Raw genomic sequence first — 24,672 nt, 5'->3', positions numbered from 1 at the left:
GTTCTCCTTTAAGAACGGTGCATGTTCATGTGTGTGTATTTCCTTTCTTGAAGCGAGAAGATATTCACTTGCCGAACTATTTGGAAGAAAATTGACTAGCATAGATTTTCCCACCTGATTTGATATTTCCCTTGCCTTCATTTATTGGCACATTGGCACATGTGCTATCCAACGCACCCAGAATCCACAGTACCAAAACTTTTTTCTGTGTTTTTGTATTAGTATGCAACCTCTAATTGTTGTCACTTCTGTATTCTTAGGCCTCATTCACACTGCTAAGAGCCGGCCCGTACAGATCCGTGCGGCGTGCATGGCCTATCGGGTCACTTCCGGGAAGGACATGTGCTGCGTGTGATTGTACATAGCAGCACATTCTTCTCTTTGGGAGTACGTGGCTAAACGCTGCCGTACGCTCAACGGAACTGCACATCCGTGTGGGTGTCCGTGCTCGGACGAGGACAGGATCCATCCTGTCTGCCTACGAGTATGGACACCCGCACGGAGGGGCAGCTTGCGTGAGTGTGCGGCCGCATACTCCCATAGAGAAGAATGGGCTCCTGCGTACAATCACACGCAGCAACTGTCCTTCCCGGGTGTAGCCCGATACGGCCGTGCACGCCGCACAAATCTGTACGGGCCAGCTCTTAGCAGTGTGAATAAGGCCTTAGTCTTGTGATGCCTGCAAGACAGTACACAGAGTACCAATAAACTTAAAAAGAACCAGTCTGTATGCAATAAAATTATGAGTGATGCTGAAAGTTGAAGCGTCTTTTGCAAATAAAGAGCTGTTTATAGAAACCCTAATAGTGCCCTTAGGCACTAGAGACTGGTTATTCATGCAGGCATGATCTGATCACCTCAACTTGCCATATTTATATAGATGCACACAGGAGGAGCAAAAAAAATGTAATCTACTTATCAGGGAGGGACAGTTTTGATTGGAACAAGTTTTGTAACTTGCTTGATTTTCTAGTCTCCCATCAATTGCTAGTCCTTATTCTTTTTTCCCAGGTATCTCTGGCTCTGTCACATAACCATCACTCAGAGTCTTCCTTACAGAGGGTAGAGTAGGAGCAGTCTAAAAAGAAACATTTGCCTAGGCACAATCTGACTGTCCTCCAATGTCTGTGGTCAGCTTTAGCTATGAAACTTGCCCCATATGATATAAGTCTTTTATATTGGTTCAGCTAGATCAACAGTGTTGCTAAAGGAAACCACAAATTGGGCCAGGCAAGCAATCTTATTCTGACTCCGATCGTTGTGATAGCGAAATATATCCCTTGCTGAGACCTCTATGCCTGGCCTGTATAAGCAGATATACTCACTGCGGACAATCCTCGTCAGATAGCTGAACTCGTCAATACCGATTCATTCAAAAGAGGTGTTTATTCTTTAACATCAGGTTACAGCAGATGATAGGAACAGCAGTTGAACGGTTATAGTATAGAAAATGATGCCTTTCCTCCGTACTGTGCAGATTACCTGTGTGTCCTTGTTACATGTGGCTTTCAACTGTGGCCATGACACAGGAAGTACTGCACACAGGAAGAAGGGTGGGGCTACATACAGAGAGGAAATACATCGTAGACATCACAAAGAATCACGGAAAAACATGTACATTACAACAAAAGGCCACTAGATGGCAGCATAGGATAACACATGAATTTAGCTATGAGAAAATAGTTAGGCAAATCACACTATATAAATTCTAACCTATATAACAATGCTAATATTAACTGAGGCTATGCATCTCATATTCTATGCCCCTATTGGGGCGGCACAAATCTGTTATACATTTGTTGCACATCATAGTCTTCGGGGCAATTTTTTTGATAGGATGCCACAGATTGTTATTAACTAAAATTTAGTATGTATCCTGATTGTGTGTTTGTTTTATTTGTATGTTTTATTTGATGAAAAATGTATATTTATGGCATGCAACTAAGATCTATACAATTCTTTTCTGGTATTGTAACTGTTTTAGGTTAACCAAAAAGTATTTGCGAGATCTATGCAAGCAGCACAAGCTATACACAACGCCATATTTAAATGACACACTATATTTACATTATAAAGGTATGTAATATAATTAAAGTTATAAAATATTTCTGAAAACATGTTTTGACAACTTTTTATATCATTTATTTTAAGTAGTACAATAGTAAAGAAAAGACCTGGTGTGAACCCAGTTCGCCCAAGCCTGCTCAATACTCTTACTGCCAACCACTCCTCCTGACCCAATCCATCGTGAAATGGTGCATTTCCCACTATTCCGCTGTAGATCAGAGGACAATTGCCAACACTGATTGGGTGAACTGAGGCAAACTACATTCACACCATCTTTAGATAGAAAAAAAAAAGTATGCTGTGTGAATAGAAACACATAGAAAAAAATAAGAAAACTCCTCTATGTTTGTTCTCAATTAAACTGTAAACATGGAACAAAATGGTCACATCTAGTTGGATCTCAAGGACTGATTGATATGTTGTAAATGGTAATATTCAGAAGTAGGAGTAATAGTTTATCTCATATGGTGTGTAAAGTACACAATTAGTTAAAATCTAGTAAGGTTCAAGTGTTTTAGTATGATACATTTACACCAATGAAAACCAGTAGATGGAGAGTGTGTTGGAATTTTGGGGGGTTTCCAGAAATGATTGTGTCAGGGCTCGACCTATTGGATTTTGTAATTGTAAGAAAGTAATAATAAAGGGAGATTTGTAAGACATTTGTAATATAGAGGAAATCTGACTATCATAAATCCAATTAAAATTGTGCTGTCAATAGTGTTGGGACTGAGATAGGTGTTGGCTGATTAATCTCACTAAAATAGTCTCTTGCTACTTTATAGTACTCTTTATATTAAGTACAAAAAGTCATCCATTGTGCCTTTTGTATGCAAAATCTTTCTATTCTTTTTAGTAGTGGTTATACTATTTAAATGAAAGCATACCTTAGATCTCAACAATGGCGCCCCAAACGGGCCTCCTACCCACCGTGTGATCGCCCGCACTGAAGCGCATGGTACAGCAATGCCGTGCATTTCAGTGCAGTGCGATTGCAAAAAATTGTACATGCAGTTTTATTCTGAAGTAAACTTTTTGTGTTTTGTATATTTTATTTTACATTAAAGATGGTATTTATTTCGTTTTAATCTATTAATAGAGAAAAAAATAATCAGCCAGCTAACAGATTATGAAAATAATCATTTGTTGCAGCCCTACTACAAGCTGACTCCCGATACACATGGATGTACTCACCGCCATGTGTGACCTTTTTCTGGGTTTGAACCCTTCTCTTCAGAGCCACTAGATTGTTAAGGGTTACACCATTTTGCACATTGTTCCTGTTTTGTGTAAATAAGGTCAGCTATTAGTATTGCAAAACTGACTTGACCTTAAAAGTAATGGTCAAAAAAGCAATTGTAGTGTTTTTAAAAAACTTTATTTGGAGGAATATTGAAGCAGGAGTCAAATAAAATCCCAAACATACAAGCGGATTAAATATAAAAGCCATTAAGTAGGCATTGTTTGATCGATATCTGTTTTACGCTTGCTGTCCTTACTCATCTCTTGCTTGTAAAGGTGGCCATACACTCTACAACCATCGCAAGACTTTAGTCTTGCGATGGTTGTAAAGGGATTAAAAAAACGTACGATCTGCCTATCTTGGACAGGCAGATCGCACTCTCGATCATCGCAAGCCCGCCCCCCTGAGAGGCGGGCTTCCGATGACCGCAATGCTGAACGGGCAGTGTGCGCGTGCGCACACCGGCCCGATCAGCATTTATCTTCCGAGCACCGCCCTAACCAGCCGAGAATCGTACGATTCCCGGCTGGTTTTCGAGCATGTTGGTTCGACAGAAGACGTGCGACCGTACAGTAGAAACGGTCGCACGTCTCCGTTCACACTGCTCGATTATCGTACGAAAAACCGATCGCATACGATTATCGTACGATAATCGTGCAGTGTATGGGCACCTTAAAGCTAGTTTACATGCCTAACCTTTTGGACTGCAGCCTATTTAGCTGCTTTGGGTTAGAGCATTGTGACATCTGTACAATCTAGTTAATTCTAATAAATGCTTTAATGAAACACACTTTAATGTTTCATTTAAGCAGGCTAACGCTTTAAAATGCAGCTCTGGCTGTAAAGCTCAGCATGTCTTCAGTGCTCCCTCCCTCAAAGATTCACCACTCTGAGGTCCAGCCCCGGTCCTCTTCTTCATTGATTAACAGCCAGGGTCAATTACCCCACTTCCTGGGATTGCAGGGTGTCATAGACCGACCCCTGGGAGGTGTGTCACCATGGCACCCTTCATTTACTGTGCAGTGCTGCTGGCATCATTATGTCAGAGTACTCTTTACATTGGTAACTGCCAAGGGAAGAGAATCCTGTGAACCCATCGTGATCAGCCCCATTATATGAAGTTCACATCACAAGACAATGGAAATAAGGGAGGCTAGAATTGGGCATTAAGCCAATTATTATGTATTGTTCTTCCCGAAAGGCAGACTGGAGTAAATGTATATATTTCTTTGTTACAACACTGCATTTTGTCATTTTCTATTGCAGTTTTATTTGAAAACCTTTTTTTTCCTTTGTTGTTTTTAAGGATTTATGCGGATTGAGAATCTTGAGGAATATACGGGCTTAAAATGTCTATGGCTGGAATGTAATGGTCTGCAGAAGATAGAGAATCTGGATGCTCAGATAGAGTTGTGTTGCCTCTTCTTGCACCAGAACCTTATCAATAAAATTGAGAATCTTGAGCACTTGAAGAAACTTGACTCACTTAATCTCTCGAACAACCACATCAGAACAATAGAAAACCTGTGTAAGTAACCAAGTAAAAAAATAAAGGCCATAATCTAGCAAATTAAATATTTGAAAATGTTTGGTGCCTCGACCGCCAATTATTCTCAATAGGCTGCCTTATCGCTATACATGTTAATTTGTGCCATAGAGTTAACGTACTGCAATTGTGAAAATTGGCTGTCAAAGTTCCCATCACATGATTTGCAGAAAACCTCCTTTTTTTGCAAGCTGCACCTGGTGAGAGTAGAGGAGCTGTGGCGGAAGGCCACATTTGGGTCATGTAGCTACCAGCTGATTACTGCATTTCCCTCAATCCAAGTGGCTGTAAAAAAAACATTAATTTGTTACAGCTTCAGCTGTATTTACATTGTTTACATCTGCAAACCTGTGAAACAATATCCGGAGTGGGAAAGTGTCATCTTGTGGGCTGCATTAGCATACAGACCACTGCTGGTAAGGTTCAATGATGCCTTGATGACAACACCCCACTCAAGTGCTGAGGACTAGTGGTGGGCGTGTTCGCAGCTCCACGTGCCGAGCCCGCCAGGAAGCTGACAGCTCGCAGCGCCAATCACAGGCACTGAGACATTTCCCGATCTCTGCAGCTGCAGACCGGCTTCCTGGCGGGCTCGGCACGTGGAGCTGCGAACAAGCCAAGCCCATCACTACTGAGGACTATAGTGCATGATACAGGAGCTGCTGCCGTGGTAGCTGACTCCGTTTTCATGGTCTCACCTGCAAGGGGAAGGGAACGTTGTAAACTAAATTTCCCAGACAGACACTGCACATGGTTATGCAACTTAAAAATGTGAAGCTTGAGTTGGCTTTTAAATCTTTTGGGGTATTCAGGGGCTGACCATGTGTGTACTTACCCTCTTGATAAATCTGACTTTCTGTTCATTATTGGACGACCAATTGTCACCTGATTCTTAAACACCTCCTGGACAAATACATTTATTAGACAGTATAATATGAAGATACTTGCTCAAGCATCTTATGATATGGGGTGACCATGAAATGTCCCCTTTGCTTTTTGTGCTCCCGCATTAGTCCAGAAATAGCCACACACTGCTAACTTCAGCAAACACTTAGTTGTAGATTTGAATAATCTAAGCTCATAGGGGTGAAATGCATAAGAGCTGGGTGATCACTAGGCAGGACCCACACTTTGCTGGCTGTTGGATTTTAATAAACTAGATGTTTGGTGAAGTTAGTGATCTGCGACTATCTCTGGGTTAAGGTGATTGTGGAGTGAGTGTGCAGCAAAGATAGAGTCTGGACGGATCAGTGAAAGTCACATACGTTCACAACGAAGACTAGAAGTGGCCATGCCACACTGTCAGACATGTTCTGCCTGACCTGTGCAATGACATACCATCAATACTGGAGTAAGTGATTGTACAGTAGAAAGAAAGTGGCTGCCAGTTATGGTTTAGGTCTACTTTAAGCACAATGAATGCAGGCATTGTTTAGGATGAAGGTAAACCTATGGAAACTTCGAATGCAGGTTGGTTACACTTGATCATTAAAATATTTGAAATGTTAGAATTTATGAGCCTAATTGTATTTCTATTGCAGCGTGTCTCCCAGCTCTGTCAACCTTGCAGATTGCACACAACCATTTACAAACAGTGGAAGATGTACAGCACCTTGAGGAATGCCAAAGTATCAGCATCCTGGATCTATCCCATAATAAGCTAGATGACCCAGCTGTGATTGATGTCCTTGAGAAAATGCCAAACCTGGTATGAATATACATTCCTTCAGAGTTTCTGTTGCATCTGAATAGCATTGTTGGCACATATGCACACTACATTGGATTGCACTTATATTATTGCATGTTCTGAAACTTGCTAACATATTAATACAGCATTAAAGTCAACCTGTCGGGGGAAAATACTGCAAAACAGGTGCCCTGGAAAGAAGACTCTGTGCTGTCACCTCTGCACCGGCCCAAGTGTCCTACTTTCCCTCTGATCCAGCACCTACTAGTGTCTTCTCCATTCAACACTCCTGTGTATGTCCAATGCCTGTGAAACTTGCCAAATGCTTATTCCAACCCCTACATCACTTCTGGACTCCTGATAAGGCTGTGATCACCACATGCCCTAACCACCCATTCTACACAAAGTCAAACATTTGTGATGCACCTAGATGAGTATTGCTCACACTGTAACGACCACAGGAGTCAATACTGACAATTTATTGTACTGACAGAATGCAAGTTTCCATTTAGACCAATCAAAGCATTTTAGTGTTAGCAGAACTACTCCTGAAAGGTTTGGATATTAACCACTTAAAGACCAGAGTGTTTCACCCCCTTCCTGTCCCGGCCATATTTCAGTATTCAGCGCTGCAGTATTTTGACTGACATTTATTCCGTCATGCTATGCTGTACTAAATCCAATTTTATATCATTTTTTGGGGACAGATGGAGCTTTCTTTTGGTGGTATTTAATCACCCCTGGGGTTTTTTTTTTAACTATATAACAAAAAAGTACCCTAAATTTTGAAAAAATAAATGTTTCCCTATGAAATGTAATGAAACTTTTATTATCACCCCAATTTTGGGGTAAAATATAAAAGACGGGGTCACGCCAGGTAAATAGACACCAAACACGTCAAGCCTTAAAATTGCACGCGCCAGCGAAATCACAGAAAACAACCACCCCCAAAATTGGCCATAGGCGACGCTTTTACTGCTCATCAGTACTTAATGGCCCTAAAAGTATTGCTCTCATTCCGACGTTCGCAGTGATATGTAACGTGTGGCACGGTGCACGGTGGCGCACCCTATGCATGTTTGTGTGTGTCTTCAGGGAAGCCTATCCCACCACAACCTAACCACTGAACAATCACTTTCTCAAACAATCATCCCCGTGCAGCTACCTCCTCATGTATCACGTGTCCCTCCTGTATAATAATAATGTGGGGGGCCAGGGGATTTTTTTTTTTTAAATTGTGACTATTATTTTTTTATGCTTTAATTTTGTTAAAACTTTTTTTTTTTTTTTTTTTTTTACACTTAACTGTATTGCGATCACATAGGTGACTAAGAAGCCCCCTATGTGATAGCCAATTCACATAACAGGTCCTCTTTATGTAGACATCTGGGGTCTCCAAGACCCCTAATGTCACCTAGGGACCCCCAGAGAAGCTGATGAAGCAGAGATCTGGTTCAGCAGCTTCTCACCGGCTTCTGTTGCTGGAGAGTGACACTGAATGCGTAAGTGATGTAATAGTGATGCATCACTTCCTGCATTCGGGGACCAGAGAGGAGATCAAAAGAAGATTGTGTACTGATCGCCCTTTGATTTCCACTGACAGAGTCGCCGTGCCGGTCCCAGCCGCACCGGGCACAGATGATCTCGGGACCGGCGGCGGGGGCGCACACCCGCACCTACTACAAGCGATTGGGTGTCTTTAGAGATATTGCACTGCTTAGTGCGATTTGGTGGTCTCACCTAGATATGTCCACTGGCTTCTGAGCAGCCACACACACAGCTTTGTGTCTCTCTCAGCTCTCAACTCCTCTCTCTAACCTGTGTTACCTTTTTAACACGAAGGGCTGTAGGGGAAGTATCTGCCCTCCCAAGTTAACCCCTTTTTAGCTCTCAGCCATGCTGACTCTCCACAATCTACATAAATACTTAAGTGGTAACTCTCTGCTATTAAGTAAAATTGACACAGACAAGCCCAAATGATGCATATGTGTTTGTCTATGTTTCTACTAACCGTGTGTACACTACATAACAAGTTGCATCTTTTCACACATGTTCGAACTATAACTTGTGTTTCTATTTTTATATAGCACGTCTTGAACCTGATGGGAAATGAACTCATTAAGAAGATTCCCAATTATAGAAAAATAGTGACTGTCCGTCTAAAAGGGCTAACTTACCTGGACGATAGGCCCGTGTTTCCGAAAGACAGGTAGAAACGCTGTACCTACATTTTTACTTATCTGTCATAATCTGCTACCTTGTTAGTTATTTATTTCCATGTTGAATGGTCATTATTTCTTTCCCTGAAATATAAAGAATTCCCAGTAATCTGAATTTATTGTACATCTATAACATAGAAACATATTGTACACATTTGTTTAATACATAATGATTGCCCTGCATTAACATTTTGGCTTAATGCAGACCTTGCATGAACATGCAAGGTCCCACTATTTACAGGCCCTCATCCTTTCATGCAAAGTGACACTAAAGCTGGCCATACACCTATCGATTCTCTGCAGATTTTCTATGGTCAGATGGAAAAGGTGCAACAGATTCCTCCATCTACGCTAACCTGTGTGAATAGAGGAAACTGACCATAGAAAATCGCAGAAAATCTATAGGTGTGGATGGAGAAAATGTAACAGATTCCTCCATCTATGCTAAACTGTGTGGATCCAATCAGATTGTTCAGGTGTTTGAGAGCCAGCGGGGCTGACTAGCAAGATACTGAAGCTTGGCCCAGTGGGAGATTCCTCCATCCACACCTATAGATTTTCTGCGATTTTTCTATGGTCAGATGAAGAAAGTGTAACAGATTCCTCCATCTATGCTAAACTGTGTGGATCCAATCAGATTGTTCAGGTGTTTGAGAGCCAGCGGGGCTGACTAGCAAGATACTGAAGCTTGGCCCAGTGGGAGATTCTTCCATCCACACAGTTTAGCGTAGATGGAGGAATCTGTTGCACTTTTTCTATCTGACCATAGAAAATCTGCAGATAATCTATAGGTGTATGGCCAGCTTTAGGCATGAATGACATCACTTAGCTTCATCATGGCCACCTGGGAAAGGGGGAATTGTGCTGGATTGCATTTTACAAGGTTTGGCATCTCCAGCTTTCCCAGGATCTCACGGGAAGACCCATAGGTGAAGTGGCCAGAAGCTGAGGTCTGAGGTAAGTATTTTTTACTTGTTTCTCTTTCTATAGACATTCCTTAGTGTTTTTGCATGGAGTTTGGAGACTTGTAAAATACTTGTGTATATTTTTGGAAAGTTCCACTTTATTTTAATAGAGTGAATGGCAGTGGGTTGAGATGTCTACCTGCTCCTTATTATTTCTAGGCAACTCTGGTGTCAAGAACTTAGGTTCCCAGCCACACTCTTCTTCCTCAGTTGATGTTTTGCTCTCAGTGCTGAGTTCAAATTCTGATTTTAGAGTACTTAGAAGGCAACAACAATCGTGAGTAAACTTGACTGGCCTTGAAAAGGCTGCGTACAGGCAGGAGAGGAAGAAAAGTGGTGTTGTTATCCTCAAGAAATATATAGTCAGTGGGTGATTCACTGTTGCCTCCCTTAAACTTAGATATCAGCTTAGGCGCACTAAGCTTTTAAGGGCAACGTTTTGGCTTGCGACTCAAACAGAGAAGTGCTCCTGTCGCATCACCTACCCCTCTTCACTACTTGCCCATTCACAAAATTCCTCCAATCACAGAACACTTTGTATCCTTTTGAGGAAAATACAAGGCATTTTGTGAATGGGCATTAGTGAGGATGCGACTGGAGCACTTCACTGCTCGAGTTGCATCCCTCACTCCCTTCAGTGGATGCCAAGTGTTATGGGTAGGAGCTGACATGCTGCATGGTAAGATTTTTATACTTTGCAGCAGCCCTCCACACATAATACACAGGTTTATAATGATAATTTACACAGCAGGTATGGTGTTTAAATGATAATTGTTCCCCCAGAGTTTGGCTTTAATTTAGTTGTAAAATAGGGAAATTGGTGTCTCTTTGTCTTATGCAAAAAAAAAACAACAACTCGACTTATGTGTCCCTGTAGAGCATGTGCAGAGGCCTGGACCAGAGGAGGAAGAGAGGCTGAGGCAGAGGAAAGAGAAAGGTGGGAGACCAGAGAGAGAAAGAAGATCCAAGACAGTATTGATGCTTTATCTGAAATCAAAAGGAGAGCTGAAGAAAAAATGAAAAGAAAAGAGACTGAAGAGAAAGGTAAGGCGGTGAATGAAATGTGTCACTGTGTATATAACTTCATTTAGATGGAATATCCGCTGATCGCCTATATGTGAAACACCCGGTAACGGGTGTGTGCATTGATCGGGTCTTTTCTGCCTGTGCGTGCCCGCTAGGGGGCGCTCGCGGGCAGAAAAAAATTGCCGTCGGACGGACGGCAAGAACGGACGGCAAGAGGTTAATTTTATTTTTAGTCAAATAAATATGTAAATTCTGAATTGAAACATGAATTGAACGCACAAAGTTGGCCATTTCCCAAATTCTAGTCAGTGTAACACAGAGAGGTTTCTATCCTATAGCCCACTATGTTTGGATTATGGATTGTTAGTGCATTCATATATAAATACAAGCCAGAAATATTTAGTTGTCAAACAACAAGTTAAAGAGTAATATTTTCTGGTGTCAGTAGGTTTGATACTTGTTCTGACTTCTTTAAACTTGTTCTGACCTACTGTTTAGGTGAAATTCACCAAGACATCACTGTGCCTTGTGAGGAGTACATAAACCATTGCAGGAATGAAGAACCTCGGGAAAAGATCCACAAGTTTGTTGAAGAGGCTATGGATGCCTGTGATGAGTTGTACCCTGACACAGACATCAAGGAAACACTTCTTCCCAAGAGCCCACATATACAGTTCATGGACGCAGACAAGAAGACACAGGATGATGTCTCCGGCCAAAGGAATTCAGAATCCCCATCAATGGTACCATCGGACAATCCTAACAATAAAGACAAATTGTTGTCTCAGGAGACGCATTCAGCAAAGAACAATATAAATGCAAACCTGGGTAACTTTAATGGTCTTTATTATGAAATACATTTTTGAATAATTTCTTGTCTGTGATTCATTTAATATGTATATTATATGGTAACCATTGCTGTTATGCTTCTTTTTGAGATAAAAATCCACTGATCCCTTTAGTCTTAGCAGGTCAAATATATCTAGTATACATATTTACTGAAATCCCAGGCAGGATAAGTACAACTTTGTCATTTAATGCCCACCTTCACCCTACTATCATCCTATTTTACTAATATACCATGTGGCCAAAATGTGTGGACACTGGATTATCACTTTGTCCACATACTTTAGGTCTTATGCTGCAAGTTTTTTGTGTTCAGGTGTTTCCAGGGAAAGCTATTGTTAATGCTACAGCATACAACACATTTAGGGCCCATTCACACCACATCCAGGTCATCTCCAGACAAGACCAGATTGTTCCCGGCCCCAAAATGCATCCTAATGTATCCCTATGCTATTTCTGGCCTCTGTTCACACCAGCACAGTCCACAGACCAGAAAAATACTGCATGTCTCATTTTGTCTGGTCTGAAATGCACTGGAACTGCGGGCAGGTTAACACCATTTTTCGGACTAGATCTGGTCCGGAAAATGGTGTGAACCTGCCTTAATCAGTTGTTAACATCCTACTCAAAACTGTTTCCAAAAGGTTGGAAGATATCTGTATTCGCATGACTGTGCCCTTCTGGACAGAGTCGGGTCCACAAAGAAAAAAAGAACTTGAGTGGCTTGCACATATCTCTGACTTCGCCTCTTCCAAACACCTATGGTGTGAATTGCAATGCCAATTGTGAACAAGCTTATTATGTCCAACATCAGTATCTCATCTCACAAATGCTCATTTTGCTGAATAGGCATACACACACACCACAATTCTGTGGCATTAACAGCCACTGGAGGCCGTTGTGGGTGAACTCCATGCCATGACTTGGGGAATGTCTCCAAAGGTTCGCACATATAGTGTACATTTTAGTGGACTTCTCTTTAAACTGCACATCTATGCCAAGACTTGTATAACCAGTTTAAGCTTTCAAAATGGGCCACAGGTCAATGCATATGTGCTCCCTAAGGAAGCAAATCCATTTTAACAGTGCATAATTCACAAGTTTAGTATCATCCACTCTGAGTAACGTCATTTGATTTAACTGAATCAAGCTTTGTTCATAGCTTCCTACGAAGACATGAACATAGAAGGCTCCTTGACTACTATGCTTGTTGATGCTGAAGATATTGAAACACTGCCCCTGAAAGTTACAGAAAAGCTCTACCTTGATGTAAGTATGGATGAATTTATGTTGTTTGTTTTTTTCTGCATTATATAAAACATGATTCCCTAGGCTGTTTTTATACTGTTATTACAGTGGTACCTCGGTTCACAAACTTAATTTGTTCCATGATTCTGATTGCGAACCAAATTGGTTGCGAACCGAATCAAATTACCCCATAAGGTTCAATGCAATACATAATACTGTACAGTATTGTATGTGCTAAAAAGCACACACAAAAGCTTCACAGCAAGTGTGCACAGGTCTGTCTGCGACCGCAATCTCGTCTAGAGGAAGCCACAACCATGTGGCAGAGTGGGGAAGATGGCCGCGGTCGTGTTTCTCACCCGATGTGGAGTTTGCGAACAGAAGCAACATTTTGCTGAACTTTCTGTCTGTGAACTGAATTGTTCGCGAACAGAAGCATTCGTGAACCGAGGTATTACCGTATTTTCAACAGCCGACACTCATCGTAATGTTGTTGTTTTCTTGTGTAATTACAAAAATCGCATGGCATAATAATCAACTGTACAAAAACATAATCAGTTCTACAAACTGTGCAGTAAACACTTTTTGTCTTACAAATGTTATTGCTCAGAGGCATTGGGCTTGATTTACTAAAGGCAAATATGATGTTCACTTTTCCATGGATTTTTCCTTTAGCTTAGTGAATATGGTGAAAATTAACTTTGCAAAGAATGCCCGATCGCATGCAAGGGAAATTTAAAAAACAATATTTGTGCATGCACATGATTGCATAGTGGAAGTCTGCAGAACTTCATCTCATTCATTAAGCTAAGCGGAAACTTCCAGTTGCAAAGAAAAATAGCCTATTTGGCTTTAGTAAATCAATCGCGCTGATATGTAGAGAAGCGGCAAATGTAGTAAGCGCACTACTCTGATGGTGAGAGGTGCGTTTACGTGACTAATGGGAGGGGGCATGCTGCCTCCTTGACCAGGGAGAGGGATCCTGCGTGTACACTGAAAAGAAACTGGATAGGGAAGCGCTACAGCCCTATTAGGTATACATAAAAACACAAGTATAATTGACCACAATTGGATACAAGGGGAAATGGATGAGGTGACTCACTGTTTGCTGATTCGTTGGTGATTTGTGGGAGAGGCGTTGCCCTGTCAAAGGCGAAACCTATCAGGAATCTGAGATCAATGGGGAATTTGTCACCATCTGGGGCTGATGCAGGCTTGGATGTGACTGTAGAGAAACGCCAGGACTCAGCTTGCAAGGCTGTGCCCTGCGGTTCCAGTAAGAGTAAGGTGGGGGAAGCTGCTGAGTCTCACACGCCGTGTCTCACTGTGTTCAGCTGTCAGTGTGAGGCGGCGTTGAGTGGTGGTGTGACGTCAGTCAGGGGCTGGAAGAGTACTGTCCAATGGCTATGCGTTTCGAGGCCGGTGCCTCTTTCTCAAGCCGAAGTAGGGAGTCAAGAGCGGGCAGGAATCCTAGAAGCTCATTTAAATGTGTCCAGTGGGCGGAGCCGAAAGTCATACGAACATTCGGTTGGCGGATCGGGGTGGGGGGGAGGGGGGTTGCGTGTGTGGCTTTCAGCTGGTGTTTGTGAGACCGCTCATCAGGGGACAGAACTAAATGGGTTAATGTGGCTTATCACTTCATGATGGCAGATAGTAACATATCGTTTATAAAAAGGGATAGAGGGAAGCTGCATGCCTGGTCCATGCATTCTGTATTGAAAAGGATTCCTATGGTTCTTGTTAAAAGAAATTGATAAAATGTTTGTATATAGGCATGTTTGTGAATGAATAAAAAATACAAATGGGACGCAAAAGAGTACAAAAAAAGGGGGTGGATCTAAGTACGTACAGTATAGGTAAAATATACAAAATACTTGTGAATAAAAAATGTTTTGTAAACAAGTTTTTAATAATAATAATTATTTAAATGAGAATAACAATAAAATAGTCCTTTGGCAGAACTAAGGTTTTGACATTGTTCTAGATATATGTTTATATCTATATGCACACGCATAACGTGGTATGATTATGGTGGAGCCCATTTATTTATATGGAATGATAAAAACGTAATGGAGGTCAGTCAATCACATACACTATGTGACTTCTACTTATAAAATGGTATGTATTTCGATCTCCTCGTTTAGACCGGTAGGTACTAGCGTATTTAATTTGTAGATCCAAAAGGTTTCTCTCTTGCACAACAGGCGAAACCTTTTCGGATGGTGCTAGTTGAGTCGATATGTGTTCTATGGCGTAAACGTGCAATGCTCGTGTGTTTTTCTAGTGCTTCATAGTAAAATGTTGGGGGACACTATGTTCTGTGTCGCCCTTCTCAATAAGGCGTCTGTGCTCACTGATTCTTTTCCGCAAGGGGCGCATAGTGCGTCCGACATAGATTAAACCACATGGACATGTGAGTCCGTATATCACGTGATCGTGGACACAAGTGATGAATTGGTTGATCTTGTAAATATTGTGTAAATTATCATTGAACTCGCTCTGTCCGTGGTGGATGAATTGACACGTTAAGCATTAGGGGTTTTTGCACCTAAAAACACCAACTCTGTTATCGAACAGAATTTTTTTTGGGATGCTTTTAAGTTGTTTCTGTAATTTGCTGGGCGCTACAAGGTTCCTGATGTTTTTGTTTTTCGGAAATTAATGGGAGGTTTTGGAGGCAGCAGTGGGCCTAGTTTAGGATCCTTCAAGAGGATATGCCAATTTTTGTAGAGCACTCTCTGAATGGCTTTACTTGTTCTTAAAAGTGGTGATGAACCTAGTGTTGTTATTTTGACTTTGAAGTCGGTCTTCCTTGGCATTATTGGGTTCATCTGATGTGAGGTATTGTGTATAAGCCTCCGTGATGAGGTCTGCGGGTTAGGATTTTTCAGAATTTTTTTTTGAAAGTAGACGGCTCGAGGTGGTGTAGTCAGAATTATTAGTGCAATTTCTTTTCAAGCGGCAGAATTGGCTCCTTGGTATGTTATTCTTCCACCTCGGATGGTGGCAGCTGTGATAGTGGAGGTACGAGTTACCACCAGAAGGCTTAACGTGGCTTTTGGGTAATGATGTTATTCTCGACGGTGGTGAGTTCTAAATCGAGGAAGATCAACTCGGTGGGGCTGACAACGTGGGTAAAGGAGAGGCCTAGGTTGTTCTTATTGCAATGGGATACGAATTCTGTAACTGTGTCAGGGGGGCCATCCCAGATGATGACTATATCGTCTATATACCTCCCATAGTAAACTATCCTACTGGCGTATGGGTTGTTCTCCCAGATATTGAATGTTTCCCAATACCCCATAGTTAAATTGGCGTAACTCGGGGCATAATTAGCTCCCACGGCAGTCCCTTTTGATCTGCAAATATAATTTATCTAAGAAGGAAAAGTAGTTGTGATTCAATGTGAACTCCTTTGAGTGTAGTTGAGGGATGAGTTTAGAAGAAAAAACAGGAGGGCATTTAAACCAACAGAATGAGGGATAGAGGTGTATAATGAACACACATCTAAGTATAACCAGCAATATGTAGACTGCCACTCATACGTGGATAAAGTTTGGATGAGATGGCCGGAATCTTTTATATATGAGGGTAGGGCTGTAACTATTGGCTGGAGAAATTGGTCTATGTAAATTGACAGGCCACTGGTGAGGCTATTGGTGCTGGCTATAATTGGACGTCCGGGAGGGTTGGTACTGTCTTTGTGTATTTTTGGCAGATGATAGAAATAGGGAGTGTTGGGAAATTTTGGTTGTAGGAAAGCTTTTTCTTTTTTGGAAATGATACCTTTGGTAAATGCCGGTTTCATGAGAGTATCAAGCTCTTTTTTGAAATCCTCCAATGGGTCTTGTGGGAGGTGTCTATATGTAGATGGATCAGAGAGAAGCCTGCATGCGTCTTTGGTACAGTCACAGCGCTTCTGAATAACCATACCTCCTCCTTTATCAGCCTGTTTGATGATGTCTTTATTATCAATCAATTCTTTTAAGGGCTTTCTGTTTGCCGGGGGTTAGATTGAGAATGTGTATTGCTTTGGAGCATACCGCGCTGAGTTAGATGCTTTTTCATGGACCTATATATAAAGCCATAGCTGAACCTGTGATCATATAAAATCACATCTCAGTATAACTAAATACTCTACTGAAGTAAAGTTATTATGAATTATCTATTTATAATTTAGGATTTGCCTGATTTGGAGGATGTGGAAGTTGATGAACCCTCTGAACATCTACAAAATAACATTGGACATAACAAGGTATACACCTCAGCTGTTCTAGTAATGATTAACTTTTTTTTTACTATGTAAAATTCTAAAAAATGATTTAGGTGTGCTAATTAGTTATTGTCAAGTTAACTTTGCTGACGCTGCAAAAATCCACCTGGGAATCTAGACATCAATGGCCTCTGGGCACGAAAGGATTATTTAATGGCATTGACTGGTTAGCTTATGCAAGCACATAATTGCTTCATCTTTTATTCATGGCCCTCCCCTGGATCTCTCGAAGGGCCCGTCTCGATGTGCTTTGGTTCGCATTACACAGATTTTGCGTTCCCATGCAATTCTATGGGAAAGCAAAACCTGCTTGAAGCAGGTCCAATGCAGGTTAGAAGTAAGTCTGATGCCATTGACATAAACCCAAAGCCCTTTGTCATGGGTGCTTAGATGAGTAGTTATCATCTGGTGATTGCACATCAAGTCCACAAAGCCACAGAAAATGGCTTTTACCAAGAGCAACTATGTCTTCCCTATCATGATTGTTAGGACACTATGAACCTAGAAGTGTTCAGATTTGGCATTATTTTAATTAAAAAATATAGTTGTAACAGGCACTTTGAGGGGATCCTATGTACAGCAAACCACGGATCTCCATGTTAAAGAAATGGATGATTTGGGGGAACTTTAGTGAATATCAAAGTCTGTATTGGATGTTTTATTGACACACTGGAAAATGTCAAACAATTGTGAAAAAGAGAAAGCTACATAAATAATACTTCATGTTTTGCTAGGTTTTAGTGACTTTAATCAATTTCTGTATTTGCAATGAGGTCTCGCCCTCAACGCTGACACAAAGTACGATTATTTTTGAATAAACTTAGAGATATTACTACAAATATTCTACAATATAGGCTCTCAAGACACTTTGCTATGTACCATAATATTATATATGGACTAAGCTTAAATCTGTCATATTATTTTAATTATTATTATGTATCTGCATCCAAGGACGGCACAGCTGGCTTCAGAAACCTGGCAACTGTTGATACAGAGATGGGAAACCATGATGTTAAATGGGTTTTAGGCATGGTTCACACCATTTTCCGGACCAGATCTGGAACATATGCATTGCATTTTTGCCGTGTTTTTACCGCAATTTGAATTTTTTTTAAAGCTTAAAATGGTCTTACAGGTGTGTTCCAGTGCCTTCCATGTGTTTTTTATGCGTTCCAGACTGCGCTGGTGGGAACAGAGGCCAGAAATAGCATAGGAATGCATTGGGATGCATTTTGGGTCTGGAAACAGTCTGGTCTGGTGGTAATCTGGATGTGGTGTGAATGGGCCCTAAAGCAGAACTTAACCACTGGGTGGGATATCATCATAATGTACAAGTATGCTTAGCATACTTGTATATTATTATTATATTATTATACAAGATTTATATAGCGCCAACAGTTTGCGCAGCGCTTTACAATATAGGGCAGACATTACAATCACAATACAATTCAAGACAAGATGGTAAGTATATTAGGGTACACCTACCTCCTCGAGTCCCCTTATCCAGCAATGTGATGTCTGCCCCTCTCTTATTACTCCATTGCTGTCATCCTCTGTGTATGCCACTGTGAAGCAACTGATGATGTAACTCATGCACATGTGCCCAGAAGCTACATCATCCCCTGGCACCCAACTACATTTCCAGCATTTTACGGATGCCTGGAATGAGCTGGGTTGTACACTGCCCTTCTCGTGCGCTACAAGCAGTGTACACTAAATAAAAAAACTAAAAGAAACAGTTTTTGGTCACAAAAGACTTTGAATGTACTTTCAAGTTTGAGAAAAAAAAAACCAGAAAACAATTCAGTTACGCTTTAAAGAAATTATTGAAACCTTTTACTAGCAGCATTGTGGCTATTTGGTCACTAGAGGGCATGAAAGTACACAGGAATGTCTATTCAATTTAATGTCATACAAATAGTTACAAATAATGGTTCCACTGTACTCTAGCTTCCAGACATCAATACAGGTAGCTTTGCACCCATGCAATAATGACATATATTAAAATTCACATTTAACACTATGTAGCATACATGAGCTTAAGCGGGGCTCACAAGCCTTGCCTCTCTTTAGTCAGGCTCAGGTTGAATGAGGCAGTCATATAAGGTTTATTTTTATTATGATAACTCCAAAATATGTGGTCGCTGTAAGTACGTTATACTTTCCACTTTTTAAATGCACCAAATTCGACTTTTAGAATTCAGGGGGTAAAGCATAATGAGTACAGTTTCTGTTCTGTCCAGAAATATTTGTTCATAGTCAAATGCATAACATGTAAAAAAAGATGTTTTTTAATTTGTTTTTGTTTTAGTGCACTTAATAATAATAATTTATTATTATTATATTTCTGTTAATGCACTTAATAATAATAATAATAATAATAATATTAGCATTATTGCATTGCTGTAATTCCAGCATTAAACAGATGGCACTGCAAACAATCACCGCAGTAAGAATATGGCAGTGTTCATCTGCTGACTAAAAGCTTTTTTTTTTTTTTAATGAAGCCTTCCAGCCTCAGTGTAACACAATATGCTCAGAAGGGCTTTTGGTTTTTTTTATGGATCACAGCTGCAGATGAGGAGAGGTGCAGTACACACTTGCAATTTCATAGCATACTCTCTAGTAAGTGAATTCGACCTTAATATGTCAATTCTATTCACAAAGCTCAAGATTACCAGTTCATGGAAAATATTTGAATATAGATGGGAAATAAGTCACACCAGGAACATTTATTAATTCAGGTTAATAATGGTACTTGTGTTTTGTAGTCCGAGGGTATGCAGTGGGAAATAAACTCCCTGCAGTAGATGGATATATGAATTCAGAAGGTTGTCAGAATGGATCGATCAGGCAGCACCGGATGGTCTTAGCCGCACTGTATAGAGAGAGCAGTCAAGCAGAGCAAATGGTGTCAGCAGCACTATAGATGGATCGATCAAGCAGAGTGGATGGTGTCAGCAGCAGTGGACAGATGATTTGATCAGACAAGGCAGGCGAAATGACAGCAGCAGTTCCACTATCATAGTGAGAGCAGTTACTGTGGGGATGGTTCAGGAAAGGTATTGCTTGGTGTCTCCACATTGCAGGTACTCCAGGCAATTGCATCTGGCGCCTTAAGCGAATTAGGAAGGAGGAGCAGAGTGATGCCCTATATAAGGAGGCGTCGCCACCCACAGAGTACGGAACAGAGGAGAGGTGAGTATGTTACACTCAGCTGACATTTTCTGATTGGTTCTAGATTGTCAGTTGGTCCTCAGCTGTCAGTGGCACCCAGAATTGAGAGCCATCAGCTGCATTGTGTTTGCGTGTGACTCTCTAATGAGAAGACGTTGATAAACGTATCTCTAGCACAACACATCGTGTTGAGGACCATTTAAGCACAGATAGCAGGCAGGAATTGGGTTAAGCAAAACCACTCTTCAAGGAAACCAATTACGCTTCATATTTTGGCTGAATATTCAAGACCTGGAAGGGAATTTATCAAAACTGGAGCAGCTGTGCATGGTGACCATCAGTCTCTCTGTCTTTCTTTCATTTTCAAATCCTAACTGAACAAACTGAGAGAAGCTGATTGGTTGCCAGACACAGCTACTCCAGATTTTGTCTGCTCCAGTTTTGCGAAGTTCCCCCTCTGATTTTTTTTGGGAGAAAAATCCTAAATCCTATGCAATTAGCTGCTGTTAGCAGGGGATTCTTGGTAAGTGTATATCTGCCCCTACAGGTATGTGTGCATCACCTTTACTTGATTCATGTCTTCTGGAGTTTTTAAATTTACATTTGTATTTTTGTTTGTAGCAGACATATCGACCAAAGATTGAAGTGATATCTGGGGACAGTGATGACAGTGTTGATGACTGGGAAAGAAGTGATGTGACGCCAGAAATTTATGAGAGTGTAGAGCCAACACACCCTGTGCTAAATATATTCAGCAAGCCCAGTAATGAACTACCCCTGGTAGAAGACCACCTGCAAAAACACGAAGAGGTGGAAATTGGGCTTATTCAGGAGGTGGACGGCAGTCATGGGAAAGAGGGTAATACGGCGCAAGATAATATCGTAGATTACAGTCCTTGCATGGAATCCTTGGAAGCAATCATTTCAGGTTAGTATGGGAGTAATTATTCATTATTTACCTATTTGCAGGATATAATTGCCTGTATGTTTAAAATAAACCTCTACTGAATGTTCCTCCTATTTCACACAGCGGAACCTGGCTGTGGGGCTCAATTTGCCATCCAGGTCCTGTTCTGTGCATTAGGAGCCCTAACAGCAGCCCCTTTATTAACTACCTTCCGTCCATGGCCGTTTGTGAACGGCCGGACGGGAGTCTGCTAGGAGCGGGAGGGCGTCTTAAGACGTCCTGCCCCTCCCCCCTCTCGTGTGTGGCACTCAGCGCGCACACGAGAGGGAAAACTGTGAGCATGTAAACAGCCAGCGATGGCTGTTTACATACAAGCGATCGGGCGTCTCTAGATCGCTTGCGGGTGTGCGGCCCCCCCGGGGACCTAATTGTTTCATAACATTTTATAGGGAAACATGTTTTTTTTCAAAATTTAGGGTACCTTTTTTGTGATATAGTAAAAAATAAAACCCCCCCTAGTGGTGATTAAATACCACCAAAAGAAAGCTCTATCTGTCCCCAAAAAATGGTATGCAATTCGTATCAGTATAGCGTTGCATGACGGAATAAATGTCAGTCAAAGTACCGCAGCGCTGAACACTGAAAAATGGCCTGGTCAGGAAGGAGGTGAAACACCCCGGTCAGCAAGTGGTTAAGGAAACCTGTCCATTCCAGCAAACCAAGAATGGTGAAAAAAAACTGTAAAGGTGTTGGTTCTTCTCTTTGGTATAACCCACTTTGTAAAATCAGCTCAAAGGGTGTCAGTTCTTTATAGGTGCTGGATTTGTGATAGTCACACCTTTATCTTATATGCTCCATGCAGAACCCATGAAATATTTAGTCTTCAGACTGAACTAGTTGCTTGAACTTATTCAGTTTGCCATAAAGGCACTCTCCTGTGTAATTTCCACCCCAGGCTATTTCCTCACCCCTTAGATGCCCCATAAACACCCTAAGAGCTTACTTTGGTGAATTACTAATTTGTGGGGCAATCATTCAACAGTGGGACAGGTTTCAGCACTGATTCACCAAGATAGCAGTAGTGTGAATTTTAATTGGCTTGTTCATCTCCGATTCTACAACCTTTTGCTTTTTCTCTCACTTAAAAAACATAGCACTTTTGATATATTTACCCAAATTGTCAGGTCCCAAGTGTTACAATAGGGTTTCCTTGGTAGTACCAGTTGCTTTCATTCTTCTGTTTGCAATAACCTAAACATCTTGCACAAAGTCTACTAAACGTCTTCTTCTTTTTTCTTTTTTTTTGCAATAGGCGATTTTAACAGACAGGACAAGACAAAAGGAGGTCCCACTGCATCCCCTACCAGCCAGAAGGATGAAGACATTGAGTATGAATTGGACTGAGACAAAATATTAATTATTTCTCAAAAAAAGTCATTGGGCAAATATAACTTTTTTTTTTCTTTCTTTAGAAAAAAAAGCCTAACATTGTTAGAGTAAAACAGTTACCATGAGGTCCAAGATGATGCCTTTTTTTTAATGCATTGTTGGCCTTACAGTGGCCTGGAGTTCCACCAAGTGCTGTCAACTGCCTGGTTATGGAAGTAGAGGCATGTCTTTGCCCTAGCCCAGTTGCTGCCACATGGAAGTTTAAGGGCATCCAAGTGCAGCAAGCTATGATCTGGATTCTTTTTGTGCCGTTTTTTACTTTCAAACTGTTTACTTTTTCTTAGTACAGGTACTTTATAATTCATTCAGAAATTTAAACAAAACATCCACCCCTGCTCTCAGAACTTTTCACCTTCTAACACAAGAGTAAAATTAAATGGCTGTGCATTTTTCTTGATGGAAAAAAGAAGTATGATCACCTTAAACTCATGATCCCATGGCATAAGCATTACAATTGCAGAGGAGGCAAGTGATTCACTCATCTCATCAGGAGTCTCCTCAAGTACAACATTGTGTAGGCGTTTGTTCATATCTTCAAGTGTTGATAAAACAAAATGATGACACCAAGCTCTGTCTCTATCCAAGTTGGGTTTCCATTTCTTGGCCAGATTAATATCTGTATGGGAAAGCAGGCAAGACTTCAGAAACTGAAATCGCTTTGGCTAATGAATGTTTTAGCTTGCAAACATTTGCATCAAAGGTTTCGTCCAACCAAAGCTGGTATTTCAGCCATGAGTGCACACTTATAGGTATAATTACCCAATTATTATAATATTAGTGACTCCAGAGACAACACCACCCCACTGGAGTTCCGAGTTAAGGCTCTTCTAATAATGTAAGGTGTTCAACTTGTGGGTAGGCCAATCCTTTGAACATTTCTGAATGTATAAACGTTTATTTTTACTTTGCTTTAAGTTATTATTAGTGAAAATACTCTTTATATTTTGAATATGTGTACTTTTGATATCAATCAAAATGGTACATAAATCTTCTTTCTAAATTGTGTCTTTTTTGCTTTTGTTAACTGGCTCTTTCGGCATTATGCCAAAAGTGCAATTTTCGGCCGATATGTTTCGGCGGCCGATATATCGGTGCATCCCTAATAAAAACGATAAGGCTCAGGGCCGGATTTACTATGAGGCACAGTAGGGGTGTGCCTGAAGGAAACAGAAAAAAGAGGCAACTTTATAGTGGCTACATACCTTTTTCCTATCGGTAGAAATACAATCAACTGTATATGATTATTTATACATTGTCACAACTTTTTGTGTAAAAGCAATGATCCTAGCAGAGGAATGTTGGTTGGAAAACCTTGTCCTGCAACAGTGAAAGCAATAAACAAGGTCATGTGTAAACTCACATTCCTCCCATTACACAGAGGAGTGATACAATGGGGGGAAATTATGCAAACTGGTCTATAAGCAACTGCTCCAGATTCTGTATGCGCCAATCAGCTTCTCTCTTCAGTTAAGCTTTGAAAATTAAACAGACGCTGATTGGTTACTGTGGGCAACTGCCTCATATTCTCTCTGCTCCAGTGTTGAATAATCCCCCATTGTACTTGTACAGCTGTCTAAGGCCCCATTCACACTGAGCGACATGAAAATCGCGCGATTTTGAGCGATATTGAGCGACGTGTCGCAACTTTTTCCTATTGGGCTGTATGCAATCAGGAGCAATATCGCTCGAAATCGCTCTAAAAAAGGGTCATGTAGGAGCTACAAGCGATATTGAGCGATATTGAGCGACGAGATGTGAACAGCTCCATTGAAATGGATTGGAGAAGCTACATAGAGCGATATTGAGTGGAAATATAAGCGATATCGCTGCAAAAATCTCGCGATAAATCGCTCAGTGTGAATGGGGCCTAAAGCTGCAGTGTAGCTGCTTGCATCAGCTACGACACATTTATGGCAAGGGGTGAGCTTAGTTGAGAATGGGCCAATTTTAGGCCCCATTCACACTGAGCGACATGAAAATCGCACGATTTTGAGCGATATTGAGCGACGTCGCGCAACT

At 41.1% G+C, this 24,672-nt stretch overlaps 1 protein-coding gene across 1 annotated transcript in view; it reads left to right on the top strand.

Moving 5' to 3' along the window:
* DNAAF1 (dynein axonemal assembly factor 1) overlaps positions 1-22,608 on the top strand; it is a 31,787-nt gene extending 9,179 nt beyond the window's left edge. Inside the window, exons 3-12 of the mRNA XM_018571982.1 lie at positions 1,985-2,076; positions 4,617-4,838; positions 6,398-6,564; positions 8,631-8,752; positions 10,605-10,771; positions 11,252-11,581; positions 12,762-12,868; positions 17,028-17,102; positions 20,922-21,156; positions 22,517-22,608. Of these exons, the coding sequence (XP_018427484.1) occupies positions 1,985-2,076; positions 4,617-4,838; positions 6,398-6,564; positions 8,631-8,752; positions 10,605-10,771; positions 11,252-11,581; positions 12,762-12,868; positions 17,028-17,102; positions 20,922-21,156; positions 22,517-22,608 (1,609 nt within the window). The remainder of the gene's footprint in view (positions 1-1,984; positions 2,077-4,616; positions 4,839-6,397; positions 6,565-8,630; positions 8,753-10,604; positions 10,772-11,251; positions 11,582-12,761; positions 12,869-17,027; positions 17,103-20,921; positions 21,157-22,516) is intronic.
* The last annotated feature ends 2,064 nt before the right edge of the window (positions 22,609-24,672 follow it).

Source organism: Nanorana parkeri, unplaced genomic scaffold (genome assembly GCF_000935625.1).
Source record: "Nanorana parkeri isolate BGI_ZX_2015 unplaced genomic scaffold, ASM93562v1 scaffold1888, whole genome shotgun sequence".
Taxonomy (NCBI): domain Eukaryota; kingdom Metazoa; phylum Chordata; class Amphibia; order Anura; family Dicroglossidae; genus Nanorana; species Nanorana parkeri.
The sequence above is the reverse complement of the archived record's forward strand: the minus strand, read 5'-3'. Positions and strand labels throughout refer to the sequence as shown.